The sequence below is a fragment of the Marmota monax genome, unplaced genomic scaffold, assembly GCF_021218885.2.
Source record: "Marmota monax isolate L192 unplaced genomic scaffold, Marmota_monax_Labrador192_F-V1.1 WCK01_AAM20220418_F8-fsc00076, whole genome shotgun sequence".
In the NCBI taxonomy this organism is placed as follows: domain Eukaryota; kingdom Metazoa; phylum Chordata; class Mammalia; order Rodentia; family Sciuridae; genus Marmota; species Marmota monax.
Window position 1 is genome coordinate 2,118,676 of NW_026692843.1, and position 25,306 is coordinate 2,143,981.

The 25,306-nt window shown below is 54.0% G+C and overlaps 1 protein-coding gene across 2 annotated transcripts in view; it reads left to right on the forward strand.

Moving 5' to 3' along the window:
• Lhpp (phospholysine phosphohistidine inorganic pyrophosphate phosphatase) overlaps positions 1-25,306 on the forward strand; it is a 96,300-nt gene that overhangs the window by 15,464 nt on the left and 55,530 nt on the right. Inside the window, exons 3-6 of one of the 2 annotated variants that reach the window (XM_046448776.2) lie at positions 2,535-2,688; positions 6,909-6,972; positions 7,836-7,928; positions 20,135-20,226. In XM_046448776.2, coding sequence (XP_046304732.1) covers positions 2,535-2,688; positions 6,909-6,972; positions 7,836-7,928; positions 20,135-20,226 — 403 coding nt within the window. The remainder of the gene's footprint in view (positions 1-2,534; positions 2,689-6,908; positions 6,973-7,835; positions 7,929-20,134; positions 20,227-25,306) is intronic. The other variant, XM_046448777.2, reaches the window with a different exon arrangement.

A 25,306-nucleotide genomic window follows, 5' to 3' on the forward strand; every position in this document is an offset into this window, starting at 1 on the left:
GGCGCCGAGCGAGGCTGAGCATTGGAAGGAGCAGGGAGTGGAGCCGGGCAGGCTGGAGGGGCATCCTGCCTCTGTTTCCCTTGCGCGTAGCCGCATCTTCAAACTGGGATTTTTTTTTTTTAATTCAAGTATTATTGATGATGGATTTTCCCCCAATGTTTTATTATGGAAACTTTCAAATATTTAGTAAAGCTCAAAGAATTTTACTGCAACTATTTTTATACCCATCTGCTAGATTTTGTCAGTGACTCTTCCCTGTGTGTCTGCCCATCCCTCCGTTCGCCTATCTGTGTTATATTTTGAAGTCATTTCCTAGTAAATGGCAGCCATTGGTAAAGTTCCCCGAAGTGCTTCAACACATTATTAACTAGCATTCAGTATTTATTTGTGGCTTTTCTGTTGATGCAAAATTCACATACAAGGAAATACTCAAACCTCAGGTAGACTTGTGCTCTTTCAACAAGTGCATCTACCTTTGTGTCCCAGTGTCTCCAACACTGCAGGGCATGGGGACGCATGCTTGCAATCCCAGCTACTTGAGAGGCTGAGGCAGGAGGATTGCAAGTTCCAGGCCACCCTGGGCAGCTTAGAGACCCTGTCTCAAAATAAAAAAATAAAGAGGCTAGGGGATGTAGCTCAGTGGTAGCGCATCCCTGTGCTCAATGCTCAGTACACACACACACACACACACACACACAGGTCTATAACATTACCATCACCTGAAAGTCCCCATGCCTTTCCCAGTCAGTCCCCAGTCCCTGCCCATTATTTTGTTATTTCCCATTATAAATAAGTGTACTTATCCTAGAATTTCGTATAAATAGAGCCAAACTGTGCGGTTATGTCGGGGGTCCCACAAGACCAGCCCAGCCTGGGAGTTTCCCTAGGAGGACTCACAGCAGCAGTGACGCTGGTGCTTGGGGTTCTTTAGTGAAAGAACGCAGACAACCCTGCAGGCAGGGAGGTGCCTGGGGCAGAGGCTGTGGGAGAGATTCCCCTTGTCCCTGGAGTGGCACTCTGATATGATGAGGACGGCAACACATGTGAAGTGTTGGCAAGCAGGAAGAGCCCTGGAGCCCCGGTGCCCAGGATTGCTGTCTGCGGTCAGTCATGGAAGTGTGCAGGGCCACCAGCCCCGAGGGCAAACTGACACAGTGTGGCCCAAGCCTCAGGCACGAGGCCCCCTCTTATCAGGCAGCTTCACAGGGGCCCAGCACTTGGCTCCTTGGAGCCGGGGGAGGGTCAGTCCTGAAGACAGGCCACTCCTGGGACGTGCAGGGTGTGGCAGGCCAGGCCTGCTGAGCCAGCCCCCTGCTTTCACAATGGTCTTTTTTTTAATATTTGTTGAGTTGTAGATGTATTTATCTGTTTTTCTGTGGTGCTGGATTGAACCCAGTGCCTCACGCCTGCTAGGCAAGCGCTCTGCCACTGAGCCACAACCCCACAACCCCCACAATAGTCTTTTGCAAGAGGCTCCTTATGCAAAACATTTTTGCCAAAACTTCCACAAATTTTTCAAAATTCTCACAGAATTTTCTTCACCAAAACATTTTTGAGACTCCACATTTTATTTACATCATGTGTGGGCTGTTCTCTGTTTTGGTGCAGGGTCGTAGTCCACTGAGTGAGTGGCCACGGCGAGTCTGTCCATCCCCATATGGGTGGATACTGGGCGGTTTCCCCTTTTAGGCTCTTAGGAGCCGTGAGCATTCCTGATGGTTCTTTTGGGTCAAGGCTGGGAGCCGAGTCTCTGGGACAGGGCAGGCCCACGTCCAGTCTTAGAAGACGCTGCTGCCCCTTTCCAGGGCTGTGCTGTGCCCCTGTCCTCATCAGCACTCATGTTGTTGGCGCTGCTGGACGGGAAGGGGTCTCGCTGTGGCTACCTCTGTTCTTTTCATCCAGAAGGTCAACACCTAATACCAAGGTGACGTGAGCAGGTTTCTTAAGGGGTCTGAAGCCGTGAAGCCTAGACTCTGTTTACCCTTCCAGTTTTCCCTATTTCAACTGAAAATTGGGGAGTAAAAGAAGGAAAGGCCTTCCTGGCGGGGGGGGGGGTGGCTGGCAGGACCTATATGTGTGTGTTCACCTGAAGTGTCCAGGGCTCTTCCAGGGTGAGGCCAGCAGTGCCAATGCTCAGACTGCAAGCAGCCCAGCTTGTGCTCCTGCCAGGGTCCACCTCTGCAGGTTCCCCTCTTGGTTACAAAGCTCTGGGCTTCCTCCTGCTGTGCTGAAGTGGGGGAGCTCCCGGGCTAGTGCCAGTGTTGGGTTGAGGGGTCCAGGAGAGCTCCGTCTTTCTCCTAATAAACTCTCTAACTAGGGGAGACTAACACCCCTTCCTCGTCCACCCCCCATGGTAGCTGTGAGGGTCAGACAGGAGCAGGAGCAGTGCCCGTTAGAAATCATCAGTTCAATAAAAAAGAGAAAACAGGACGGAGAGCCTCTGAGAAAGGGGCAGATGTGACAGACGCCTGGGTGAGCCGGGGGTAGGCCGTGTCGTTCTTGGGTTGGGTCATGATCTCTTTCTCTTTCTCCAGGAGTCCGCTCAGAGTTTGACCAGATTGACCAGTCCAACCCAAACTGTGTGGTGATGGCAGACGCCGGGGAGAGCTTTTCTTACCAGAACATGAACAAGGCCTTCCAGACACTCATGGAGCTGGAGAATCCCGTGCTCATATCCCTGGGAAAAGGGTGAGTCAGCCCCGGAGACAGTCGCTTCTGGCTCCCCTGGACGTGCTTTGTGGTTCTCTGAGAGAATCAAGAAGGAAGCAGACAGGGGGTGCGGAGGGAGCACAGGCGGCCTTCCCCCCTTCCTTTTCTTCAGTGATTTTTTTAGGAAACCAGAGCACCCTGTCCTCTGGAGCTGGTTGATCAAGCATCTGTGTGGACTCCCAGCTAGGAGAGGCCAGGCTCAGGGTGGATGGAGACCCTACAGAGATCTCAGAGGCCAAATGTTGACCATTCCAACTTTGGAGTAAAGAAGAAGGCTGTGCAGTGGACAGGATATAGCCAAAGTGTTGAAGAACGGTCCCAAGGGACACCTAAGTAGTGACCAATTGGCTTGAGGGCCTGGGGGATAATCTGGTCTGGGCACTCAGTGTCTGTGGTCCCAGAGCATCATCTCTGTAAAGCAGTAATTTTATGAGCAGCCCTTAGTCTGAGCCTCTGGCATGTGCCTGACCCTTTGTGTTAGTCATCTTTCTGTTGCTGTGACATATATCTGAGATAAATCGATTTAAAAAGAAAAAGGGTTATTTTGATCCACAGTTCCAGAGGTTGCAGTCCATGGCCACTGGGTCACATTGCTTTCGGCCTGTGTGAGGCAGAGATCTTGGCGGAAGCATGTGGCGGAGGAAACCTGTTCACCTCACAGAGAAGGAGGACAGGGTGGGGGTCCCAATGTCCCCAAGCACACACCCCAGTGACCTAGGCCCCAGCTCCTCAAGGTCCCACCATCCCCAACAGCTCATCACTGGGGACCAGTGCCCACTGCCTGGCCCACTAGGGGACACTTGAGAGCCACACCACAGCGCCATCCCTTTCCTTACAGAAACAGCCCTGGTCATGTTCCTCATACCCTTGCTGACCGCCAGGATCGCACACAGACATTACAGAAGAATTAGAAAATACAGAGCAAAAGGGAAGACAAGACGTCTTTACCTCCCCTGCCCCAGGAATTCAGCCCTGGTGTTCCTCACCCAGGGGTCCTCACGGAGGGCGTCTTCACCATGTGGTGTCCAGCCGGACCTTGTTTTGTCACCTCATTTTATGTTCACCAGGCCGTGTCTTGTGGGTGGCTTTGCACACGAAGAGGGGCTGTCTCTGTGACAGGGTCCCCGTTGGGGGGCTGTTTTCCCTGGTCCCTGTGGGGGCCGTTTCTCCGTGCATCCGGGTTGTGTCCTCAGAGGGTCCCGGTGGGCCTCTCTGGGGTCCTGATGCCCGTTGCCCAGCTGCTTTACAGAAGCCATGCAGGTTCATCCTGTCGCAAGAGAAACACCTAGAGTTTTAGGATCACCGCCTGCCACGGTTACAAGGACACCTCGGGGCCCTCCCCCAACTGCTCAGGCAGATCCCCAGCCTTCTCTGAGGAGCCGTGTCCAGTGTGGTCCTTCTGTGGCTGGTCTCATGGCATCTGCCTGCTGAACAGGGCCAGCTGCTTGAGAGGACAAGGAAGAGACCTCTGCTCAGCCGTTGGCCATCGCCAAGCGCTGGACTTACTCCATGTCGTTCAGTTCTGACCACAGCCCTGGAGCTGTGGGCAGCGCACCACCGGGCAGGTGGGGGCACAGAGGCACACAGAGGTGAAGTGAGCCCCTGACCTGGTGGCTGCTGGTAGGGCCAGGAGTGCCCCTGGCCTGGTCAACCCCAGGACCTCTGCCTCGCACCTCTAGGCCATGTTCTAGATGTTTGATCCTCGCAAGATCTCCAAGTGTTTTGGGGCCTGTGTGTAAAAGTTGGGAGATTTTAGGAGATGTTAGATTTCAGTCTGCTGGCTGATGCCTTCTTCTCAGGGGAGGGCAGTCCGCTTGGTGAAAGCCTTCAACTGATTGGATTCGGCCCCCCCACGTCATGGAGGGTGCCCTGCTTTACTCAAACTCCACCATGTAAATCCAGAAAACACCTCCGCAGAAACATCCAAGTCATGTTTGATCAGCTGTGGTTACCATGACCCAGCCACGTCGACGTTCCCTTCTCACCCTCTGCAGTTTCCGTCACTGCTGGGAGGTCAGCCCAGCTGGGGCTGGGCTGAGCCCTTGGGTGGTTTTTTTTTTTTCCCCCCTTAGTTGTAGTTGGACACAACACCTTTATTTTATTTATTTATTTATACGTGGTGCTGAGGATCAAACCCAGGGCCTCACACATGCCAGGCGAGCGCTCTACTGCTGAGCCCCAGCCCCAGGCTGGGTGGGTTTTTTTAAGTGGTGCATTGTAGTCATCTGTAATAATGAGATTCATCGTGACATATTCGTGCGCGCACAACACATCATTTTTCTGTTTCCTGCCTTCACACCCGCTGGGTGTTTGGTCAGCAGCCCTGTGCTAGACCACCGCATAATTAAGAAGCTCTTCAAGGCTCATTTATGTTAAATTTTCTTCTTTAAAATTGTCTCATAATTATTAAATTAATTATTCCAGGTTATGAGGAGTAGTCAAAATGGGTATGTTGTTGGAAAAAAAACGGACTCTCTGCTCTTGGATTTGTAATATGCAACAGCCTGGGCAGCCGGAGGGTTTGGCAAGAGGTGGGTGGGCTCCAGCTGGTGGGCCCTGACTTGGGCAAGGGGGGGTTAAGCCAGGGAAGGAAACCAATGGCTTTTAGGTGAGGTCGCAGCCGCTCTGGGCCCAAGACCCAGGACGGGCTGTTGTCAAGGTGCTGCCATGGGCTGGGGTGGCCGCTGATGAGGCGTGTGCTGTGGAGGAGGCAGGGGCGGTGGAGGCCGAGCGGGGCAGGGTGTCCTCCTCCTGGAATGGAGTGATTTACATTTGGCATCTGTTTGGACCGAGAGTGGGAATTGGCTTTGTAATTTCTTCTGTCATGCCGCCTTCAGAAAATTAAGCTGTTTACGCGACAGACTATGGAAGGTTAATGGCTCTTCTGGGAAAGGTCAAGTGGTCATTTTGAAGGGAGCTGTGCTGAATAATCGGAAAAGGCAGGAGAATAAAGCATAAAATCGGATCTGACTGCTGCTCCCACTGGTCCCCCTGTCCTGGCGCCAGCTTCCCCTCGCGGTAGAGCACACGGGCCTGTCCAGGGCCACTGTGGCCCTTTGGATCAGAAACAAAAGAGAATGAACGCAGTCTCTAGGGTGTGGAAATAGATTAAATACTCGTATTTACTGCTCCTCCAAAAAATTTTATCTAACAGTTGGCTCAAGATGGCTTTTTTATTTTCCTGAATGAATAAGAAATACAGAAAAATTCTTGGCCTATAAAACCAGCCCAGATTTGGTTAAAAAAGAAGGAAGTATTAAAGGCTCTGATTTTGGTTTCTAGGAGTCAGTGGTTTTTGGACTCCAGAACCAGCCTAGGGAGCACTGAGTGTTGATGGTGTGTCTTTAGGCAACCCCGAGTCCTGCGGGAAAGCAGAGACGGGCTTGGGCCTGAAGTGAGCCTGCTCACCTTCTCTCTGGTTTTCTGCACACATGCTTGTTTTACATCCCTAAATCTGGAGGGCAGGGAAGAGAAGGGACACTGATGTGGTGGGTGGCAGGACACAGTCACAGCTCTGATGTCAGATCCCGCTCTCGGCTCTGGGGTTTCTGTACGTCCTTCAGGGCAGCAGGATGAGCTGCCTTCACCCCTCTTTATGGCCATGTGGCTTTGCTCTGAGCTCCAGGCTCGGTCCTCCGTGGACCTGGGACCAGGTGCCTCGAGGCTCGGGTCTGACATGGGCGGCCAGGTCAGGTCAAGGACCAGGGCTCAGCCCAGCCACTGGCCTCATGGCACCTGTCTTAAGAAAGGAGCTCTCCTGCGGGCGACTTGGCCTCCCGATGGCTCCCAAGAGCATCTGGTGCCTGTGGCGCCCGGCCCCTTGCTGGACCTCTGCTGATGGAGATGCGGTGGGCTGCTGGGGAACTAATGGCACTTTCTTCTTCAACAGTACTTAGGGTTAATGATTAGCAATTACGGGTTCGCCACATGCTCCATGTGCTGCTGTCCCTTCCCAGAATACAGGGCACTTGTCTTCCTCTGTGTCAGCACTGGATCCAGCTGCTCCTGGAGACCCCAGTTAATCATTGCTTTGGGTCCCAAGGCTGGTGGCAGGAGCTACCCAGACCGAAGGCCTGATCTCAGCAGGCACCTCTAGGGCTGCTGGGCCCCTGGGCTCTGTTGTCCGGGGCCCCAAGGGTCGGCTCGGCACGGCGTCGAACCAGGGCTCTGCTCACCTCCTCCCTTCTGCTCTCTTGTAGACGCTACTACAAAGAAACCTCGGGCCTGATGCTGGACGTCGGAGCCTACATGAAGGCGCTCGAGGTGCCCACCTGGCTCTGCACCGAGCCCTCTTCAGGGACGTCTGACGTCCTTCAGACCTTCCTGGAGAAGAGGCCAGGCTTGATGCATAAGTGGCCTTTCCTGTTTCAAAGTCCCCCTCCTGTGTGGGGCTTCCAGCTGTGCACTCCCCGTCCTCTGGGTCTTGGTCACCACTCTGTCCTCCCTGTCCCCGCTTCCAGCCCCTCCCTGCCTGCTCTCCCAGCATGCTCTCTGCTGCACTCCTCTCTTGCTCCTGGCTTTGTGTCTGTGCTGACCACTGGCCTCCTTCCTGACCTTGGTCAGCAGCAGCACCTCAGATGTGATGGAACTGACCTCCTTCCTGATACTCCCCTCGAGTTTACAAGGCCATCTGTGGCCAGGCCCTCAAGTCCACTCTGACCCACATCCCCTTAGCTGCCCTCACCCTGGCTGCTGCCCCAGGTCAGCTTCAGGGCTGCAGTACTCCTGCCTTCCCACACTTAGTGGGTGGGAGGGGCAGACGGTGGGTGGAAGTGGACCTCTCAGGAGGCCTGTGGTGGAGCTGGAGGTGCGCACAGGAGGAAGCCAGGAAGGCCCTCCGTGGCAGCCAACTGAGCAGATGCCAGCCCTGGTCTCCTGGCCTGGGGGAGGCCGTGGCTTTGCCATGTGCCTCATGCTGCCGCAGGCCTTTCAGTGGGTGGCAGGGATGACACTGGGTGACCTGACCACAAGAGTCACGGCCCTCTTGCCTGTAATCTGTGACTCTCAGGTCCACGATGTCCTGCCTTGTCAAGGCTCCTGACCCCTAGGGACACATTGGCCTGTCTTTTCATGGGCATGCACCTCTTCTTGACCCACACCCATGCTGCGTCTCTCTCCTTTCCCAGTACGCCTGTGGGATTGAAGCCGAAGTGGTGGGGAAACCTTCTCCCGAGTTTTTCAAGTCCGCCCTGCAAGCAATGGGAGTGGAAGCCCACCAGGTAGGAACGGCAGGATTTCTTTTATTTTGTTGTGAGAAATTTTAAACACGTTCAAAAGTAGAGAGAAGATGATGCCATCTCCCATGTGTCCATCAACACAAGCAACTTCAAACACACACGCAAGTAGGGGGCAGTGACCCCCGTGTGTCCACCCGCCAGGTTCGCTGTGATCTGCTTGATCTCTTCTTTCTCGTAAAAGACTTTTTTTCCCGTCTGTTTTTAAGGTGAGGTACTGACAGACGCTACAGCGTGAAGAGTCTTAAAACAGCCTGGTGGATGCAGGAGGCCAGGCAGGGAGGGACAGAGCTGTTGTGTGATCCCACTTACAGGAGCTGTCCAGCACAGACACATCCAGAGGCACAGAAACAAGTGGCTATGAGCCTGGGGCCTGGGGCTTTTTGGTGCAGGATCTCCTTTGGGGCCATGAAGTGCTCTGGAAGATGGAGATGGCCATACAACCTTGTGAACACACTTAGTGTCAGCAGCCTGAACGCTGATGTCACTATGGTGATAAGTTTTATTTAACATGTATCTTACCTAAATAATTTTTTAAAAATTACCTTTAAAAGTCAACAATAGTTCCTTATTAGTCGACGATGAATCCATGCTCAACGTCCCCAGCTGTCCTAGAAGGGTTCTTTTCCAGTTGATTTGCTGGACTCCAACCCAGCTGGGTCTACACCACATTAGGGTTAGGCGTCCTGACTCTCTTGTTAACATTCATGTGGAGCATTTCAAGTATCTGCACAGTTTGAGGGCAGCACAGGAACCTCAAGGCACATCATGGAGCTGCAGTAATTATCAACTAATAACTATTTTAAAAATTATTTTAACTTTTCTCTCTGAAGAAATTTCACACATAGTACAAGTTGCCAGCATGGTGGGGTGGACTCCATGTGCTGTCCACTGGCTCCTCACGCTTACACAGTGACTGTGGAACACGGATAGACCAGGAAACTGGCGTGGGTACAGGACCACCGACCAATTTGGAGACCTCCATCAGGGGTCCCCAGCCAGTGCCACTGTTTTTTTTTTTGTTGTTGTTGTTGGGGACATGTTGCACTTAGCAGTCCTGTGCCCTGGTGTCATTTATTCTAGGACAATCCCTGGTTGTCCTTTGTCTTTCGTGACTTGGGGTTTTTGAAGCATGCCGTCTAGCCATTCTGTAGAGTCCCCTGCATTTGGTTCTCCTGTTGTTTCCTCACATTTTCATTTTAGTTACACATCTTGGGCCAGAATCGCACAGAACCTGTTATGGCGCTGATAACTCTGCTCGGTGGTCACAGAGGTGTCTGCAAGGCTCTGTGCTGTGAAGTTATGTTTGTTCCTTTTAATGAGCGTTCTGTGGGAAAGTGCTTGGTTCCTCTTCCTAATCACGCTTTCCCTCCCTGCTGTACCATGCACTGCTTATGTCTATGAGGGAGGGCATCGGGGATTGAACACAGGGCCTTGCACATGCTAGGCAGGCACTGTACCACTGAGCCACATCCCCAGCCTTTGGTCTTTGAGACAGGCTCTCCCTAACTTGCCCAGGCTGGCCTCACACTTGCGATCCTCCTGCATCAGCCTCCTAAATAGTTAAGAGGCATGTGCCACTGCGCCTGACCCATGGGTAATTCTTACCTGAAACAGTCATTACTGTGGTGTTTCCCAAATGGCGCTTTTTATGAACTGGAATTCACCACAAGCGATAGCTTCCCCTTTACTTCTTTTTGTTTATACCAACATGGACCCAGGGACCCAACGTGGACCCCACAATGTTTTATTGCATGAGTTATGCTTTGTTGCTGCTGTTATTTACTTTATTGTTCAGATTGTCCCATGCTTGTCTGTTGGGACTCTTCCAAGTTTACTAGCCGCTTGTTTAATCTATTCGCCCACCAATCCTCTCCTCTTAAGTTATTTTGAATCAAAACCTAGAAATCGCAGCATTACCTCTGAAGCGAGGGATTCTTTTTAAAAGCATAGACAATTCCATTATCCTATCTAAAAACAATTAACAACGATTCCGTAATATCATCAAAGATCATATTCCTCTATTTGTCTTTAAATGTTTTATGTTGTTCACGATGTGTTTGAATCAGGATGCAAAGTCCTTCCATTGCGATTGGTTGATGCTGTTTTTAAATGTCTTCATCTATCCTTCCTCTTCCTCCCCCATTCTTATTTTTCTTTCATATCGTTCCTTTTTGAAGGAAACCTGGGCTGTCCGCCCTGTGGTTTCCCAGGGTCTGGCCTGGATCGGGTGGTGCTCCTGCCCCCTGCTCCTGCACCGCTGTGTTGGGTGGGTTCAGCACCTTGCCCGGGTCGGGCTCAGACCTAGTGCAACACTCCTCTCTAGCTGGAGGCTCTGGACGTCCAGCCCTGTGCTTACCTGGTGTCAGCAGCTGTGAATGACCAGGGCCAGCTCCACCTGGTCATTAAGGGTCACTAGAAGGTTTTGCATCCTCGTGGCCTTTCTTCGGTTCTTCTCTGGGATCCTTCTCTTCAGGAGAATTCTCATCTACTGCTGGTTAGCTCGAGGTTCCTGTTGGAAATGCCAGATTCCTTTATTTATTTGTTTTAAAAATAATGAGTTCTCTAGCATCCTCCCAAGGTGACAGGTGAGATTTTAAAATATGCATATCGTTACAGACAAATGGTCTAAATGCATTTGATGTGTGTCAGTCTGTTCCAGATGTCATCCTATCCAGCTGCCTGGTGTCACCCTATTGATGGCCTAGTTGTCACGCTGTTGATGTGCCAGTTATTTCATCTGTGACCAGGGGGAACCTCCTTGCGTTGCCACCCAGGTCCTTCTGATCTGACTCCAATGGTGCCTGAGAGGCTCTTCCCTCCCAGTCATGGCAGAGTGTCCCAGACCTGCCTTGTGCCTTTCCTGCCTGAGGCCTGGATCACCGTCCTCCCAAGGAGCCCTGCTCACCGTTAGTGGGAAGCGTATCTAGAAACCGTGGCGAGGATGACAGTAGCTCCCGTTGCTTCTGGGTTGAGCATCATTTCAAGTGAAGCTCTCAAAAATGTACATTATTAAACACAAAATGCACCCTGAAATTTCATACTAAGACTTCCGGTGCAGGTCCGAGCCGTGGTCTGTGCTTCCTCTCCCCACCCATCTGCTTTTCCCTCGGCCAGGTCAGGAATCCTCGCTCTCCAGAACAGCGACCTGATCATCTGCTTAGGCCTGTGGTTCACACACGTCCCTGAGTCCCAGAGCATGCCGCAGAAGGAAAGCCAGATGCCCCCAGTGCTTACTCCATGGTGCTGGCAGGGTATACGGTAGCTCCACGCGTCCCTGAGATGTCCCTGGTGAGGTGGCCGCTGATCTCTGAATGTGATGAGATGGCGGCTGGTGTTGGTGACAGTCTCTTCTTGACAGTTCTTTCTCTTTACAGCACATTCCCTCTGGAGATTGATGAGCAAAATAGTATATTAAGGCTGCAGAGAACATCTGTTCTGGAGAGAGGTCCCCCAGGTGGATCCTTTTTTGAATTCAGTTTATTTTTTGATTTTTAAGGAATTGATTTTGCAGCATTTGAATTTGTTTCGTAGTTATGTAAAATATTTATGTAGTTCCAAAATCAAATCCACAGAACCAGCCACGTTCAAGGCGGTCGGACTCCTGAGCTCCTGATTCTGTTCTGTTCCTACTTGTCTCTCACGGGGAGCCGTCTTTACATGGCTTATCTTTTTTAAAAATATAAGCAACCGTGTATATGTTCGTCTCACTCATCAGGTGAATTTGAGAGAATAAATTCTTGAGGTACTTTCTTATACAGTGGAGGAGCAGCCATTGTGACAATCTGAGTTTAAAAGCAGCATTTTGGGGCTGGGAGTGTGGCTCAGGGTGGAGGGCATGCTAGCATGCCCAGGGCCCTGGGTTCAAGTCTTACCACCAAACCCGGCCCTCCCTGCGAACCCAGCATTGCCCAAACAGCAGCCACAGCGGCGAAACCTGTCAGTGCTTAGAAATGCGAACAGCAGCAGCCGAATGTGCGGACGGTGCTGTGGGGTGTATTTGCAAAGCTCCATCTTGGATGAACCCCCCCCCCCCGCTTTTCTTCTTTAAGGCATTTGTTAAGTTTTTTCTGCCAGGGATGAGAAGCTGCCCTCCCACCGGTCCCCCTGCACACCCTGGGGAAGAGCTCAGGTGCTCTGGGGTCTGGAGGCTGGGGCTGGGGGTGTGGATTCCTGCCAGGTCAGGGCGGCTGCTGCCTTCCGCTGGCCGGTCCTTCTGGAGCATCTGCGGCCCTGGGCAGCTGGGGAGTTGTTTTCTCTGGTGACTCCAGGCACATGGGGCAAAGCTGTACCTATCTGCCTCCCACGTTCTAAGTCCCTCTTCCGCCCTCAGGTGACGTTGCTGTCCCCCTCCACGGAGAGTGAGCTTGCACATTCTTAAGGTCGAGCCCGCTGCTCTGCTGACGTTCTGGCTGAGGGTGCTTGAGTGTCAGGATGTGTCCACATTTTAAGGCAGCATTTCAAAATAAGGCCATTTCAGATAGCTTCCGTGGAGGTGATGATTCTCCGTTCCTCTTTCTTATTTTAATGACAAATGGCTACGAGGAGCTGCTGGCTGCCTAGTGCCAGGCCGCGGCAGACCCTGAATTGTCATCACCGCCGTTCCCTTGGCAGCGCCTCTCCCCGGCCGGCTTGCTGCTGGCTGCGGAGGGGCTCTCGCCTGTGCGGCAAGGACGGAGCTCCCAGACCCAGCTTCCCCAGCAGCCCCAAGTGAAGGGCTGGGGTCGCTCTAATAGACGGGCGGTTCAGACCCCTTAGAGGGAGTGAGGCCCCTTTTAGGATCAGGAATCGGGCAAAGGAAAACATGGAATGGTTAATTCTAGAAATGCCTGGTTCTCGTGGCTCTCGCTTCTGTGGCTGTGGTATTTGTAGAGCTTCATCCTGACGCCCGCAGGACAGGTCAGTGTGGGCAGTTGGTTCTCCACAAGCCTCAGTCCTGTTGGTTGTAAGTTGTGCAACTTAACGCAAGTCGGGCCGTTCAGACCAGGCGGGTGGTGGGGAGGAGCCTGTGTGTGGCAGCCGGCCCCGGGGGTCCATGTCACAGGCCAGGAGCCTGAGCCCGGGGAGGAAGCACCTCGACACCAGCCCTGTCACCTGCCCGTGGAGGGACATGGGGCTGCTTCCTGCCCACGTGCACTTAACCCTGAGGGACAGCTTTGTGTCTGCCTCCATGTGCACACTTCTGATGCTTTCCCGGGCTCTGGGGCTGTGGTGTGGAGCCATGGTCCCCACGTTGCTTCTCTTCAGGAGGGTGTGTCGGTTCACCCTCCAGGACACGTGTGCCAGACTTGCCTGTGTCCTTACCAACACCATTGTTTCTTTTTGAAAAGCAGTGATCCTTGAGTTTCCTGATTTGTCTACCTGTCCGTCCTTCCTTTCCTCCTCCTCCTCTTTCTTTTTGGCTGTGCTGGCGATGCGACCCAGCTGCACAGGCCAGCCGGTGCTCTGCCACTGAGCCACACTCCCAGCCCTGGCCCTTCAGCTTTGCTCCTTATGGATGTGCCAGACCCTGGTGGACGTGGCTTAGGGATGTGCCACCCCAGCTTGCTGAGGGGTACTGGTGGCTGAAGGTGAAGATGTCACCTGGGCCTCTCCACGTGGGGTGTGTGCTCCTCAGCGCTGCAGTGCAGGGACTGGGCCACTGCTTTGTCCCCACCCAGGCCTGCTGTTCCCTGCCCTGTGACAGGGAACAATCCAGCAGAGTCCTGACGTAGCTAAAAATGTCATGGAACGAAGGCTTTCCGGGGACCCTCTCTGCCCTGGAAGTCCGTCCTCCACAATGCTGCCACCTGTTCTTTTCCTGGCATCTGTGGTGGCCAAGGAGTGCCTGCAGGCAGGTGACGCTGGAGGAGGAGGAAGGAGCCCACCTCCGCGAGGCCTGGGGCACTTCCTGCAGCTCTCTGGGTTCCAGGATCTGAGTCTGGCCTCTCAGTTGTGTCTCCGTCTCGGCGCTGCCAGCTCATCGGACAGGAAGTGAGATCCAGGCCTGACAGGTAGAGGGTTTTATTTCCCTCGACAGTGCACCTCTTGACCTCCATCTTCTTGCCAATGATTTTTTAAGTCCTAAATGATTTGGGAATAATTGCTCCTCCTGGCGTGATTATCGCCCTTCACCGATAGTAAATCTCTGAAGTCCCCAGGGTCCCGAACGCATTTTGGTTTTCAGAGCCCACAAGCTGGCCCAGACAGGCATCGCTGCTCCGGGCAGCCACGCACCCCTGGTTTCCCGCTCCCCGCACCCCCACAGGCTGCCTCCCGGGGCTCTGCTGCCTGTGAGCGTCCGTGTGTCAGGCCACACCACAAAGGCTGCTCCCTGAGTGACAGCTCTTCCTCCAAGGGCCAGGTTTTTCTGGTTCTGTCTCCACGGGCTGCACCAGCACATGTCCAGCCCAGGAAACCCTGAGAGTGCCCCTTCTGAGAGGGAAGAGTTTCTGCTGCCAGTTATGGGTGTGCGTGTGTGTGTGTGTGTGGGTGTGCCCCTGCCACACACAAAACCTGATTTTCCAGAGGTGTGGAAAACGCCAGGCATGACGGGTAGTATTGGGAAGATCCATCCCATTTTTAAGGAGCCACCAGGATCGTGGTCCCTGGGCCGCAGTTGGAGCGCTGTGGGTGTTCACAGGCCCAGCTGATGGCTTCCGACCCACCCGGAAAGGTGAAGCAGAGTCTGACGTGGCGGCCTCGCTGGCCAGCTTCCGGGCCAGCTCTGGAGTCATCCCCTGTGGGTGGTAGGCTCCTCTGTGCTGTCCCCCTCAGGGAAGAAGTGCCGCTGGCTGGTTCTCCTTGGTGAGTTGATGATTTCCAAGTAGTTCTGGGGAAGTTTGATAAACAAAAAATTCCACTCATTTGCGCTTGGCCATTCTCCCCTGCCCAGTTCTCCTCGAGAAGAGCTCCCAGGTTTTACCTTATCAGGTACTTGTCCCTGGCACTAATATTAATCCAGTGTTTCTTTAAACTGACTCATTCTTTAAACAATTGTATTTTAAAAGGAACTTTTTACCATTACTATAAATGGAAGAACAGAATCTCCAGGTTACCATGATAAATTAATCTAAAAATGAATATTGCAGGATTGCATTGAATGTGTGGCCTTGTTCTGTCAAGATCCAGTCGTCCACTAGTACGTGGAACACACTTTGGGAGACGTGGGCGGAGGTGGAGGAAAGACCAGTGAAAACCAGTGGGAAGCACCAAGTATGAACTATACCTCCGTGTCAGTGGGCCGTGGCCACTGGGGGTCGGCAGGACTCAGCGCTGTGTCCTGGGTCCTCTCCCACGTTTCTCCCGGTCCCAGCATCTCCTGTGGCTTCTCTGACGGGGCCCTCTGGCCTCTGCTTGACTGCACTTAGGTGAAGAGCCCAGGCTGATTCTTGGAAAAGCTTCGCCTTTGGCTAAATGCCCTCACCCCAGCCCCGGGTGTGTGTGTGTGTGTGTGTGTGTGTGTGTGTGTGTGTCACCAGCTCTTCTTTGTCCTTTCCACAGCCCACAGGATTCCTCCAGTTGTTTCCAAGGACAGTGGCTCCAGGCTTATCAGCTGTGCTTCTGGAATTCACTGTCACTGCAAGGCCTGCCCTGGTGACCGGTGGGTGGGTGGGCAGTTAGTGCAGCTGCGCTATCCCCTTGGGAATGCTCCCACCCTCTGCACCCCACAACCTGGTCGACCCCTCTTTCTCTTCAGATCAAAACTCAATACCTCACCTTCTCCGGGAGCTTCTCCACCGTGCCTGCCGGGCCAGGCTTCCCAGCCTCCTGTGCTTTATCACAGGCCAGATCCTGTGCTTACGGGATTATTTGATTAAAGTCTGTCTTCAGCTCCACAAGGGCAGGGACCATGTCTGTCTGACTCACACCGTCCCCACTGCCTGGCCAGCAACCTTGGCCCACACAGGGCTCCACTCCAAGGCCCCCAGTACCTGGAGCGAAGGGTTCCTATGTGAAGCTTGTGGACTTTCTCCAGCATGATCAGATCAGCAGTTTCCTCAAGGAAACATCCCCTTCTACTTACTTTTGACATGTTGGGTGACATACTGAGTCCAGGCACCATGGGAGATGTTGAACTTACTCACCAGTTAACTTCAAACACCACCAGTTACCCATCTTCCACAGATGGCAGTGAAGCCTGGCCCCAGGTCTTGGAGCTGGCACACAGCAGGGCAGGGCCCCAGCCTCGCTGCGCTAACTCGTCTCAGACTTGTCCTCTGTCCATTCTGCTAGTCGCATAGTGCCTGCCCCTTTCCCATGGTCCTCCCGCCCCCAGGAGCAGATTCCATCTGGACCCCTGTCCTCGAGGCTGAGCCCAGGGGATGGGCCCTCCGTGGGCAAGACCCGTGGCTGGTGACTGCTTCGTGGTCATCATTTTGCTTCGTTTTGGTTTGGGCTTGTTTGTTTATTCATCATTAGCTGCACCCAGCATCTGAATCCAGAGGGGAATCCTGTGGCCCAACTGTGAGTTTCAAAGCATCTGTCCCCATCAGCCTCAGGGTAATCAGCTGTCACTGGAATCGGGTGCCTCTGGCTGGCCCCTGTCCAGGGTCCTCCGGGATTGTCTTGAGAGCAGAGCTGCAACATGCTGAAGTGGAAGGTGCCAGCAGAGCACCTCGGGCAGATCTGAAGGTATCCTGAAGCTTTCAGTCAGATCCTTTTGAGGGAGTGAGAGAGACTGTTTTTTTCCTTCATCACTGCATGTATTTATGTAGAGAGGTGTGAATGCATTTAATCATGATATTAATAATACAGGTATTAATAGAAGAAAGCCCCCTGAAAGACTGAAGTTGGGCAACATTGACGTGGACTGTTCTAATCCTCCTCTTTCCATTGGTGACCAGTGAGAAGCCTTGGTTGTGTCTCTCAGTGTCTCCAGACACTGGCAGCCATACCTTGATTCAGGGCATGATCCACTCAATAAGCATTTGTTGGCCACCAAGTAAGTGCCAGATGTCACCCAGAGCCCCTGCCCTCACTGGGCTCACTCCTGCCTGGAGGAGGGAGGCAAGTGGAGTCCATAGGATGCAGTACGGTGCTGGCAACACTAGGGGGCAACACAGAGTACCCTGGTAGGGCCACATAGCCCACTGGGAGGTGAGGACAGATGGTGTCACCCGAGTGGAGTCCTGAAAACTTGGAGGAATTAGCGGCCTACCTGTGCCGTGAGTTACCATCGCTGGTGCTCTCTGTCCCTTTGTGTAGATCTGCACTTCCATCTTCTATCATTTTTCTTTTGCCCAAAGGACTTCCTTTTAATTTTCTTGTAGGATGGATTAGTTGTCTGAAATATCTTCATTTCACCTTTGTTTTTGGAAGATATTTTTGCTGGGCATAGAATTCTGGATGTGTTGAAGATGATGCTTCTTACTTGCAGCGTTTCCAACGTAATCTGATGCCTCATCTTTGTGTCTTCATATATGGCGTGTCTTTTTCTCTCCTTTGGCTGTTTTAAGATTTTTCTCCTTTTTATCAGTTTTGATAAAGTTTTCTTTGTTTCTTGTGCTTGATGCTCATTGGAAACTTGGATCTGTGGACTTTGAATTTTTGCTGAGTTTACAAATCTTTCTGCCATTATTTCTTCAAAAATTTTATGTCTTCTATCTCATCTTCAATTACACTTATCTTTTTCTCTGCAGTGTCTAATCTGACAGCTCACCTAATGTGTTTTAAACCCTGACATTGTGACTTTCATCTCTAGCAGCTTGATTTGGATCTTTTTCTATTTTTTATTTCTCTGTTTAACTTTTGGAAGACATGGAAATAAGATCTGATTTAATGCTCTTATCTGCTAATTCTCACTGTGTCATTTCAGGGTTAGTTTCCCCCCGCCCCCCAGTGCTGGGATCCACCCAAGGCTGGGTGCATGTTGGCAAGCTCTCTCATTGAGCCACCCCTGAGCCCCACAGGGTCAGTTGTGATGGATGGGTTTTCCTCCTCATTATGTGTGTGATATTTTCTTTTGTTGCATGTTCGATAATTTTTTATTAGATGCCAGGCATTGTGAATTTTATCTTTTGGGGTATCACATATTTTTGTATGAACATAAATATTTTTGAGCTTTTGTTCTGGGATGCAGTTAAATTACCTGGAAATAGTTTGATCCTTCCAAATCTTGCTTTTAAGATTTTAGAGGCAGTGGCAGAACAGGGCTTAGTCTAGGACTAATTATTCCTCGCCACTGAAGCAGGGCATTTCTGAGAACACTACCCAGAGCCCTGTGAATTGTGAGATTTTCCAGCCTGGCTGGTGAGAATAGGTTCAACCCTGTGTGAGGTCCGGGCACTGTTTGCCCTTGGTGTGGTCCTCCCCAGGCCTCAGGGAGTTATCACACTGCATATGCTGGTCACTATCTACTGAACACCCGGGACACCGTCTGTACACCTCCACAGTCTGTAGTGCTGCCTCCTCCCATCTGACAGTGTCCTCTGGACTTGTGCTGCCTCAGTTTCCCCAGGATCTTAGACAGAAGCTCTGTCTCCTTAATCCGGGAGCGGGGATGTCTGTCTGTTGGGCTCCCCCTGAGTTTTCTTCTGCCTTAGTCAGATCAGACTAATGACTAGCAAAAAAAAAACAGACTGGAGCCTAAACAACAGAAGTCTACTGCCCCACAGTCCTGAGGGCTGGAAGTCTTAGATCAGGGCATCAGCAAATTCTGCTTCTAGTGAGGGTGCGCTTCCTGGCTTTTTTGTGGGGGCTCTTTGTTAGTTTTAACTAAAAGCAGAATATCTGATGCTGGATACTTACTTACTTTATTTATTGGTGCTGGGGATTGAACCCAGGGCCTTGTGCATGGGAAACAAGCACTCTACCAACTGAGCTACATCCCCAGCCCTGGATACTTCAGTTTTAAAAGTTTATTTAGCTTACAGTTTTTGAAAGCTCCAAGTCCAGCGTTGGGCAGCCTCATCTGCTCAGCCTCTGGTGCCCACCCCACCAGCCCAGCTGATCACAGCACAGTGGAGAAGGGAAGGGAAACGCTGCCTGTAGAAGGGTCCAGGCGCGAGGGTGGCTTTGCTTTGTGGTAACTGGCGCTCTCAAACAGGCGCACTCGTGAGGCCAGCATCAGTTGCCCCCATGACCCAAACATCTCCCACGGGGCCCCACTCTCCCCTCAGTTCCCTCCCCTCAGCCACCACACTGGGGACTGAGCACCCAGCACGTGAGCCTGAGGGAGGCACCCTCAAACCCTGTCCCGACCACAGCGGCCGCCTTCCTGCTGTGTCCTCACGTGGCCTCTCGTCTGTGTGTGGAGAGAGCTGCGGCGTCTCCGATGAGGACTCCAGTCCTGGGACCTCATGGAACTGTAACTGCCTCTCTGGAGGCCCTGTCCCCAAATACAATCACATTGGGGGTTAGGGCTGCAGCAAAGTGTGGCTTTGGGGTCCACCGCACCCTCCCTGCACCCACAGTCTGGAAATGCCGAGGGCAGAAAGCCGTGCCAATCGCCGGACCGGCCCCATCTGCTCCCTGGTTTCAGAAGTCACTGTTGTCCTTGCTTATTGTCCTGGAAGACGCAGGTTCATGGGGTGCCTGGTTCTGCGCTGGTTTCAGGTGGGGGATTCTGTCCTGAGGCTGCTTCTGAAAGGAAATGGTCTCCAGGGGCTGAGCACGTGGCTCAGTGGTAGAGCGCTTGCTTAGCACGTGCAAGGGCCTGGGCTCCATCCCAGTGCTGCAAAACAACAGCAGCAAGTATCAGGCCTCGAGTGACCCTCTGTGTGTTTTGCTGCGTATCACTTTGTCCTTGATAGGTAGCACTTCATTACTGAAAGCAAAACCTTTTAAACTGTGACTGCAAAGATTGGCCAGGGGTTTGTAATTAGTTTTCACAGAACCAAGGGTTGGTAAAACCCCCAGATTTCAGAGGGTTTGGTGCCATGTCAGTCACAGCCCACAGCCCATGCTCACCCAGAGGCCGAGCACAGCCACACCCCACTGGTCCTGGGCGCCACATCACACGGATGCCTGATGATTGATTTCAGATTTCACAAATATAAACCATTCAGAGATGCAGCCCACGGGGGCAGCAGGAGATATATTCAAGGTGGCTTGACTTTTAATCAACACTGTGACAATATTATCTTGTTTAATTCGTGTGATGGTGATTTTAAACATCAAATCAAGCAATTTATTATGTCGAAAAAGATGAAGGAGCACGGGAATAAAATTCTCCTGACATCACTTCTGAGCATATTTCACTACTGTGACAGGCCATCATGATTGGAGACGACATCGTGGGTGACGTTGGCGGTGCCCAGCGGTGTGGAATGAGAGCGCTGCAGGTGCGGACTGGGAAGTTCAGGTCAGTGCCGCCCTTCTCCTAGACTCCGGGTGCCCGTGTTCTGCTCGGGTCTTATTTTCTAAAGCAGAGGCCTGTCTGTAACTGACCTCTGAGGACGGGTCTGGCTGACCTTTGTAGCAGAAATGGCTGTCTTTCTGTGCTTGCTGTGTGGTGGTAAGGCAGAGTGACTTTTGATACAGGGTCTGGGTTTGGAAACCATGTGAGAGGTGAGCGTGCTGAGATGAGCAGATGGAGGCCCTGCCCGTCCAGGGGCGGCCCACCAGGGAGTCAGGCTGAGCCTGCGCTGCTCTCAGCTGTGTGCTTGGAGACGTCACGGATGCAGACATCATGGTCGATGGCCTCCAGCCCCTCGGGCCCCTACATCTGTGAGATGTAGAGAACCTAGAATCAGTGACAGCTGTCAGGGAGGCTCTGGATGGAACCGCCCTCTCAAGAAGGAGCTCGAGTTCTGTTTGTTGGGTCCAAAGTCCAACAGTTCCAAGCAGGTCTCCAGGCACCAGGTGGGCATGCTGCCTGTGGGCACATGGGGCTGCCCTGTGGTGACGGGGCTCTGGCTTGCTTGGTCATTGAGAGAGTCTGTTCTCCATGGCTTTGATTGTGAAAGATTACCTTTTGCTGGAGACACTTGGTGAAAATGGTACCCAGGGCGCCTGGGTTTGGGGAGGGTTGGTCAGTTACCTCTGTCCTGGGTGATCTGCTGGGTCGGAAAGGATTCCAGGCCCGACTTTCCCCCTGAGGTCTCTCCTGGGTGAGGGGCCTGTGGTTTGGGGCCATAGGCAAACATGGGGTGAGGGAGGGAGCCTCAGTGTACCTGAGGTCTGGGGTCGGGAAATCCAGAACCTCCCAGCCACTGCCTGGACCCTCCCTGGGGAAAGTCCCCTTTGAAACCTCAACATGCCTGAAACATGAACCTTCTTTCTGCTCCAGGATCTCAGGGCCAGGGGGTTGGTCTCAGGGAGCCAGAGATCCTACTTGCCAGCGGCAGAGACTGGGCCTGGGCCTTCCTTCTCTGAGTCTGCTGCCGCTCTGCAGAATACCTGGGCTGCGGAACCCGCACAGGGGAGAAGTAATTCTCACAGCCCTGGAGGCTGGAAGTCCAGCCTGGCTCCAAGATGGCTCCTCCTGTGGTCACCCTTCCAGAGGAGGAACGTTGTCCTCACACGGTGCAAGAGAGGAGAGAACCCATCCTATAACAGCATTAACCTTCACGACCAAACACCCCACGGCCCGCCTCCTGACACTGGCGCAGGAGATTGCGTTTCTAGGCTGGATTTGGGGACACACTCAGACCATAGCAGCCCTTGCGGTGCCCCCTCCCTGAGAATTGCAGAGCCGGCCTTGCCGTGCTCCCAGGCACAGGCCTTGCTCGGTGCCCTCGGTGGGTGGTGGCACTGGGGCTCTGCTGCACGGTGCTGCCCTGTGGCAGCTGTAGGAGCCCCCAGCAGTGCTCCTGTGACAGCTGCTGATTGACAGCAGTGGCGTGGCCTAGCGTAAGGCGGAGCCTGGGGCTTGTGCGGTTTTGTGCTCAGGGTGTCTTCTGGTTGTTGGAGAAAACGTGTTGTCTTTCTTGCTGTGTCCTCAGCTGGGCTCTCTCTGGGTGGCCAGGTGCCCCTGTACTTGAGAGTGTGCTTACTGGGCAGGCCTCTGTGAGGCCCTGTGGGAGGCCACTCGGACACGGCACCACGAAGAGTGGACCCTTTGCAGAGTCTAGTTATGTACGTGGCATTTAAAGGAGGCATAAGTGGGGCTGGGGACATGGCTTAGTGGTCAGGTGCTCGCCCTGCATGTGTGAGGCCCTCGTTCCATCCCAGCACCACACACACACACACAGTGCGAGTGGCGGTGCCGGGTGGAGCTTGCTTCTACATTTTGCCAAACCCTTCCTGACCACCTTCTCTGTGCAGACGAACGTGCTACTAATATTTTGGTATTTTCTTTTTACAAAAGAAGGTGGGGGCATTATTTTGCAACCTGCTTTTTCTTGTACACTGATCTGCTGCGTCTTCCATGACCATCTTCTTTATTTAAACACCATGGACGTTGCTCCTGGGAATGCTCAGCTGGGAGTGCTCAGCAGGCGCTGGTGCTCGGCCGGGTGATTCCCATCTGCTCCCGCTATGGGTGGCGAGGGTGAGGCTTGGCCCCTGTTTGGGGGAGTTTGGAAGGACATCAGTCTTTCTTTGTTAGCCTACTGGGCGGACGTACTGCAGCCTTAATTCAGGCAGAGTGGGGATGGAGTCACCCCCAGGGAGGCCGCAGGAGCAGGACCAAGGGACGGAGATCCCTCAGCCATGGGTGACCCTCTGGAGCCCTGCTGCCCCATGCTGTGACCATGGCTGTAAGTGGTGACTGAGCGCTTGAAATGCTGCTGGTCCAGACTGGGATGTCCTGGATGGGGACTGCGGCAGGGCCTCAGGGACGGGGTGGGGCAGCACCGGGACCACACCTGTTGGGTTTCTGGGTTGACCCGGGTTGAAAAGTGCTGTTTGAGTCGACCTCACCTGGCCGCTGTACTTTTTGTTACACGGCTATTAGAAAGTGTTAGCTTGCCCCTGACTCTGCATTGGTGGCCTCATGGTAGGGGGTTTGTCCGTGTCCTTGCACCGCCCTCTTCTCCCTCCAGGGGGCACTCTTAGCGCATGGACAGACCCGCGGGACCTGGTGCTGCCCAGGCTGGACAGCCAGGTGGGCAATGTGCTCCATGGCCCTGAGCGGGCCACAAGCTGGGGGCCAGGTTGTGGCTGGGGGCCAGGTTGTGGCTGGGAGTCACAGGCTCCTTGGCACCTTGCTTGGTGCCCCTGCAATGTGGCTGCAATGTGTCACCCAGGGAAACCCCTGGGCAGGAGATGAGTCCGGGCTCTGTGCATAAGAGTTCACGTGTGTTGAAGGGACAGGCCACCCCTCTGCTGTTGACCACTCTGGAGCCCAGCTGCTTGATGTCATAACCAGCTGGCGCCCATGTGTGGCCTCTGGAGTCTGACAGGGACCCTGGGACCTGGGCCAGAGCCCCTTCCCTCTGTGGAAATGCCACATTCCCCCCTCCTTGGCAGCATCCAGCTTGTCCTTCCAGGCCCACACCCCTCTGGCCACATCTTAGTGGGCAGTGCATGGTCTGCACGGTCCCTGTCTCCACCAGCTGTGACCCTCCGTGGCAGGGGCTGTGTCCTGCCCGTGACTGAGGTGTGTCCTTGCCCCTGTGCCAGGTCTCTCTCACACATGGCCCTGAAGGCCTCCCCAGAGCCAAGGGCCCACAGAGAGGCATTGAAAGGCCTCTCTGGCCCTGTCCTCTGTTGGTGGCCAACTGGGGAAAGCGGGATCGGAGGGAGGGATGGCCTTATCATGCGCAGTGGCAGAGCCCGCAGTGAGTGACCTCACACTCCTGCCTGGTGTGGGGCCAGGACAGGACGGGGAGACTGAGCAGGGCAGGGCTGGAGTCACTGGCACCACAAGGGGAGGTGCTGACCTGCTGGGCCCTGCCTGATGTCCCTTCAGCCCCTCTGGTTGTGCACACAGTAGTTCCCGAGGCAGCTTGTCGGCGGTCTGGGCCTGGGCCTGCTCGGTGGCTGAGAGCAGGTTCCCTGTCACCTTCTACCTGTGCACACCCTCTGTCCTTCCTGCCTTTGTCCCGGCATGGCCCAAGGAACAGGGAAGCCCCGGAGCCAGGGGCGGTCACGGGGTGGCCCAGGTTTCACAGAGCCCGCCCACAGTGCCTGGCAGGAGGACCCGGGAGCTTTGCCGGGGCAGAGCGGAAGAGGCTCCCCATGGGCGGCCTGCACCCCTCTCCCACCCAGCAGCACTGCCCTGAGCCAGGGCAGAGAGCAGAGCCTTCTCTTCAGACCTGCTCTGTTTGGAAGTCCAGCCCAGCCACCAAGGTGTGGCCCTCCCCAGTCGGCAGCTAAAGGCCTGGGTGTCTCCCCGCCTGCCCTGTTCCTCACAAGTCTGGCACCCAGGGCACCCCGGCCGGGCCCCAGATCACAGTGTTTACACCATGGGGCCCCCAGGCCTGCTGGCGCGAATCCTCCTACAGACCCTGGGTGCTGGCTGCCATCTGCCAGGGACTTTGAGATGACACCACTGAGACCTGCCCAAGGCCACCCGGTGAGGAGTGACGGACTGGGCGGGTTTTGACCGCTGCTTTCCCGTGTGAAGCACCCTGCTCTTGTCACATCTGCAGCAGAGCCACAGAGACTGTTTGCCCCAGCCTGGCTGCAGGGCCAGGCAGGGCCCTGGGGGTAAAGGGCCAGGCCTCGCCTGCTGCTCACCAGCCCTGGGCATTGTTTCTGGCCTTCCTGGAGAGAGGCCAGCCTCCTCTGCCTCTCTTTCCTGGGTCCTGGGCCCTCCATTCTAGCAAATTCAAGGAAGGGACACCCTGCCCATTGAGAGGCGCCCTCTCTGTCCCCAGAGGGGAGGGACAGTGTCAACACATCACAGACCCTCCCTACCTCATTATATCCCTACCTTACCCCTTCTCTTGGGGTACCTGGGGTACCTGGCTTCTGGCCACTCTAGTCCCCTGCCCACACCCCACCCACAACCAGCATCCTGTTTCCTGAGCACAAATCAATGTCTTCACTGCCTTTTCCAGCCATTAGCTGCTGGGAAAAAGACCGGCACAGGGCTCACGCCAGCGCTTTCCTAACCAACCGCCCAAGGTCAGACGATGTTCCACGGGCCCAGAATGTTCTTTGCCCTCTGGACTGCAGAGGGGAAGTTTCCTGGCCAGTATTCCCGGAATCTTACAAGGGCCCTTCTTGCTGGGGCTCAGGAACTGGGCTCCGCTGCACCAGAACCCAGCTGGGCCCTGGGTACCGGAGGGCTTTCCACGCAGCAGGGTCCCAGCCGACCTGGGACCCCAGCCCCCTCCAGGGGCGGGGGGCTGGCTGATGGGAACAACAGGCCATGTGACGACAGACCTGGAGTGGGGCAAGAAGGAGAGCGCTCCAGAGCTGGCCAGCGGCCCGTGCAGACAGCTTCTGCCAAGCACAGCCCCTCGCCTGGGTCACCGCCTGCAGCAGCTGCTTCAAAGTGCTTCCTGTCAGAGGAGGCTGCGGGGTCTCTTTGGAATGAAACACATTTTTCT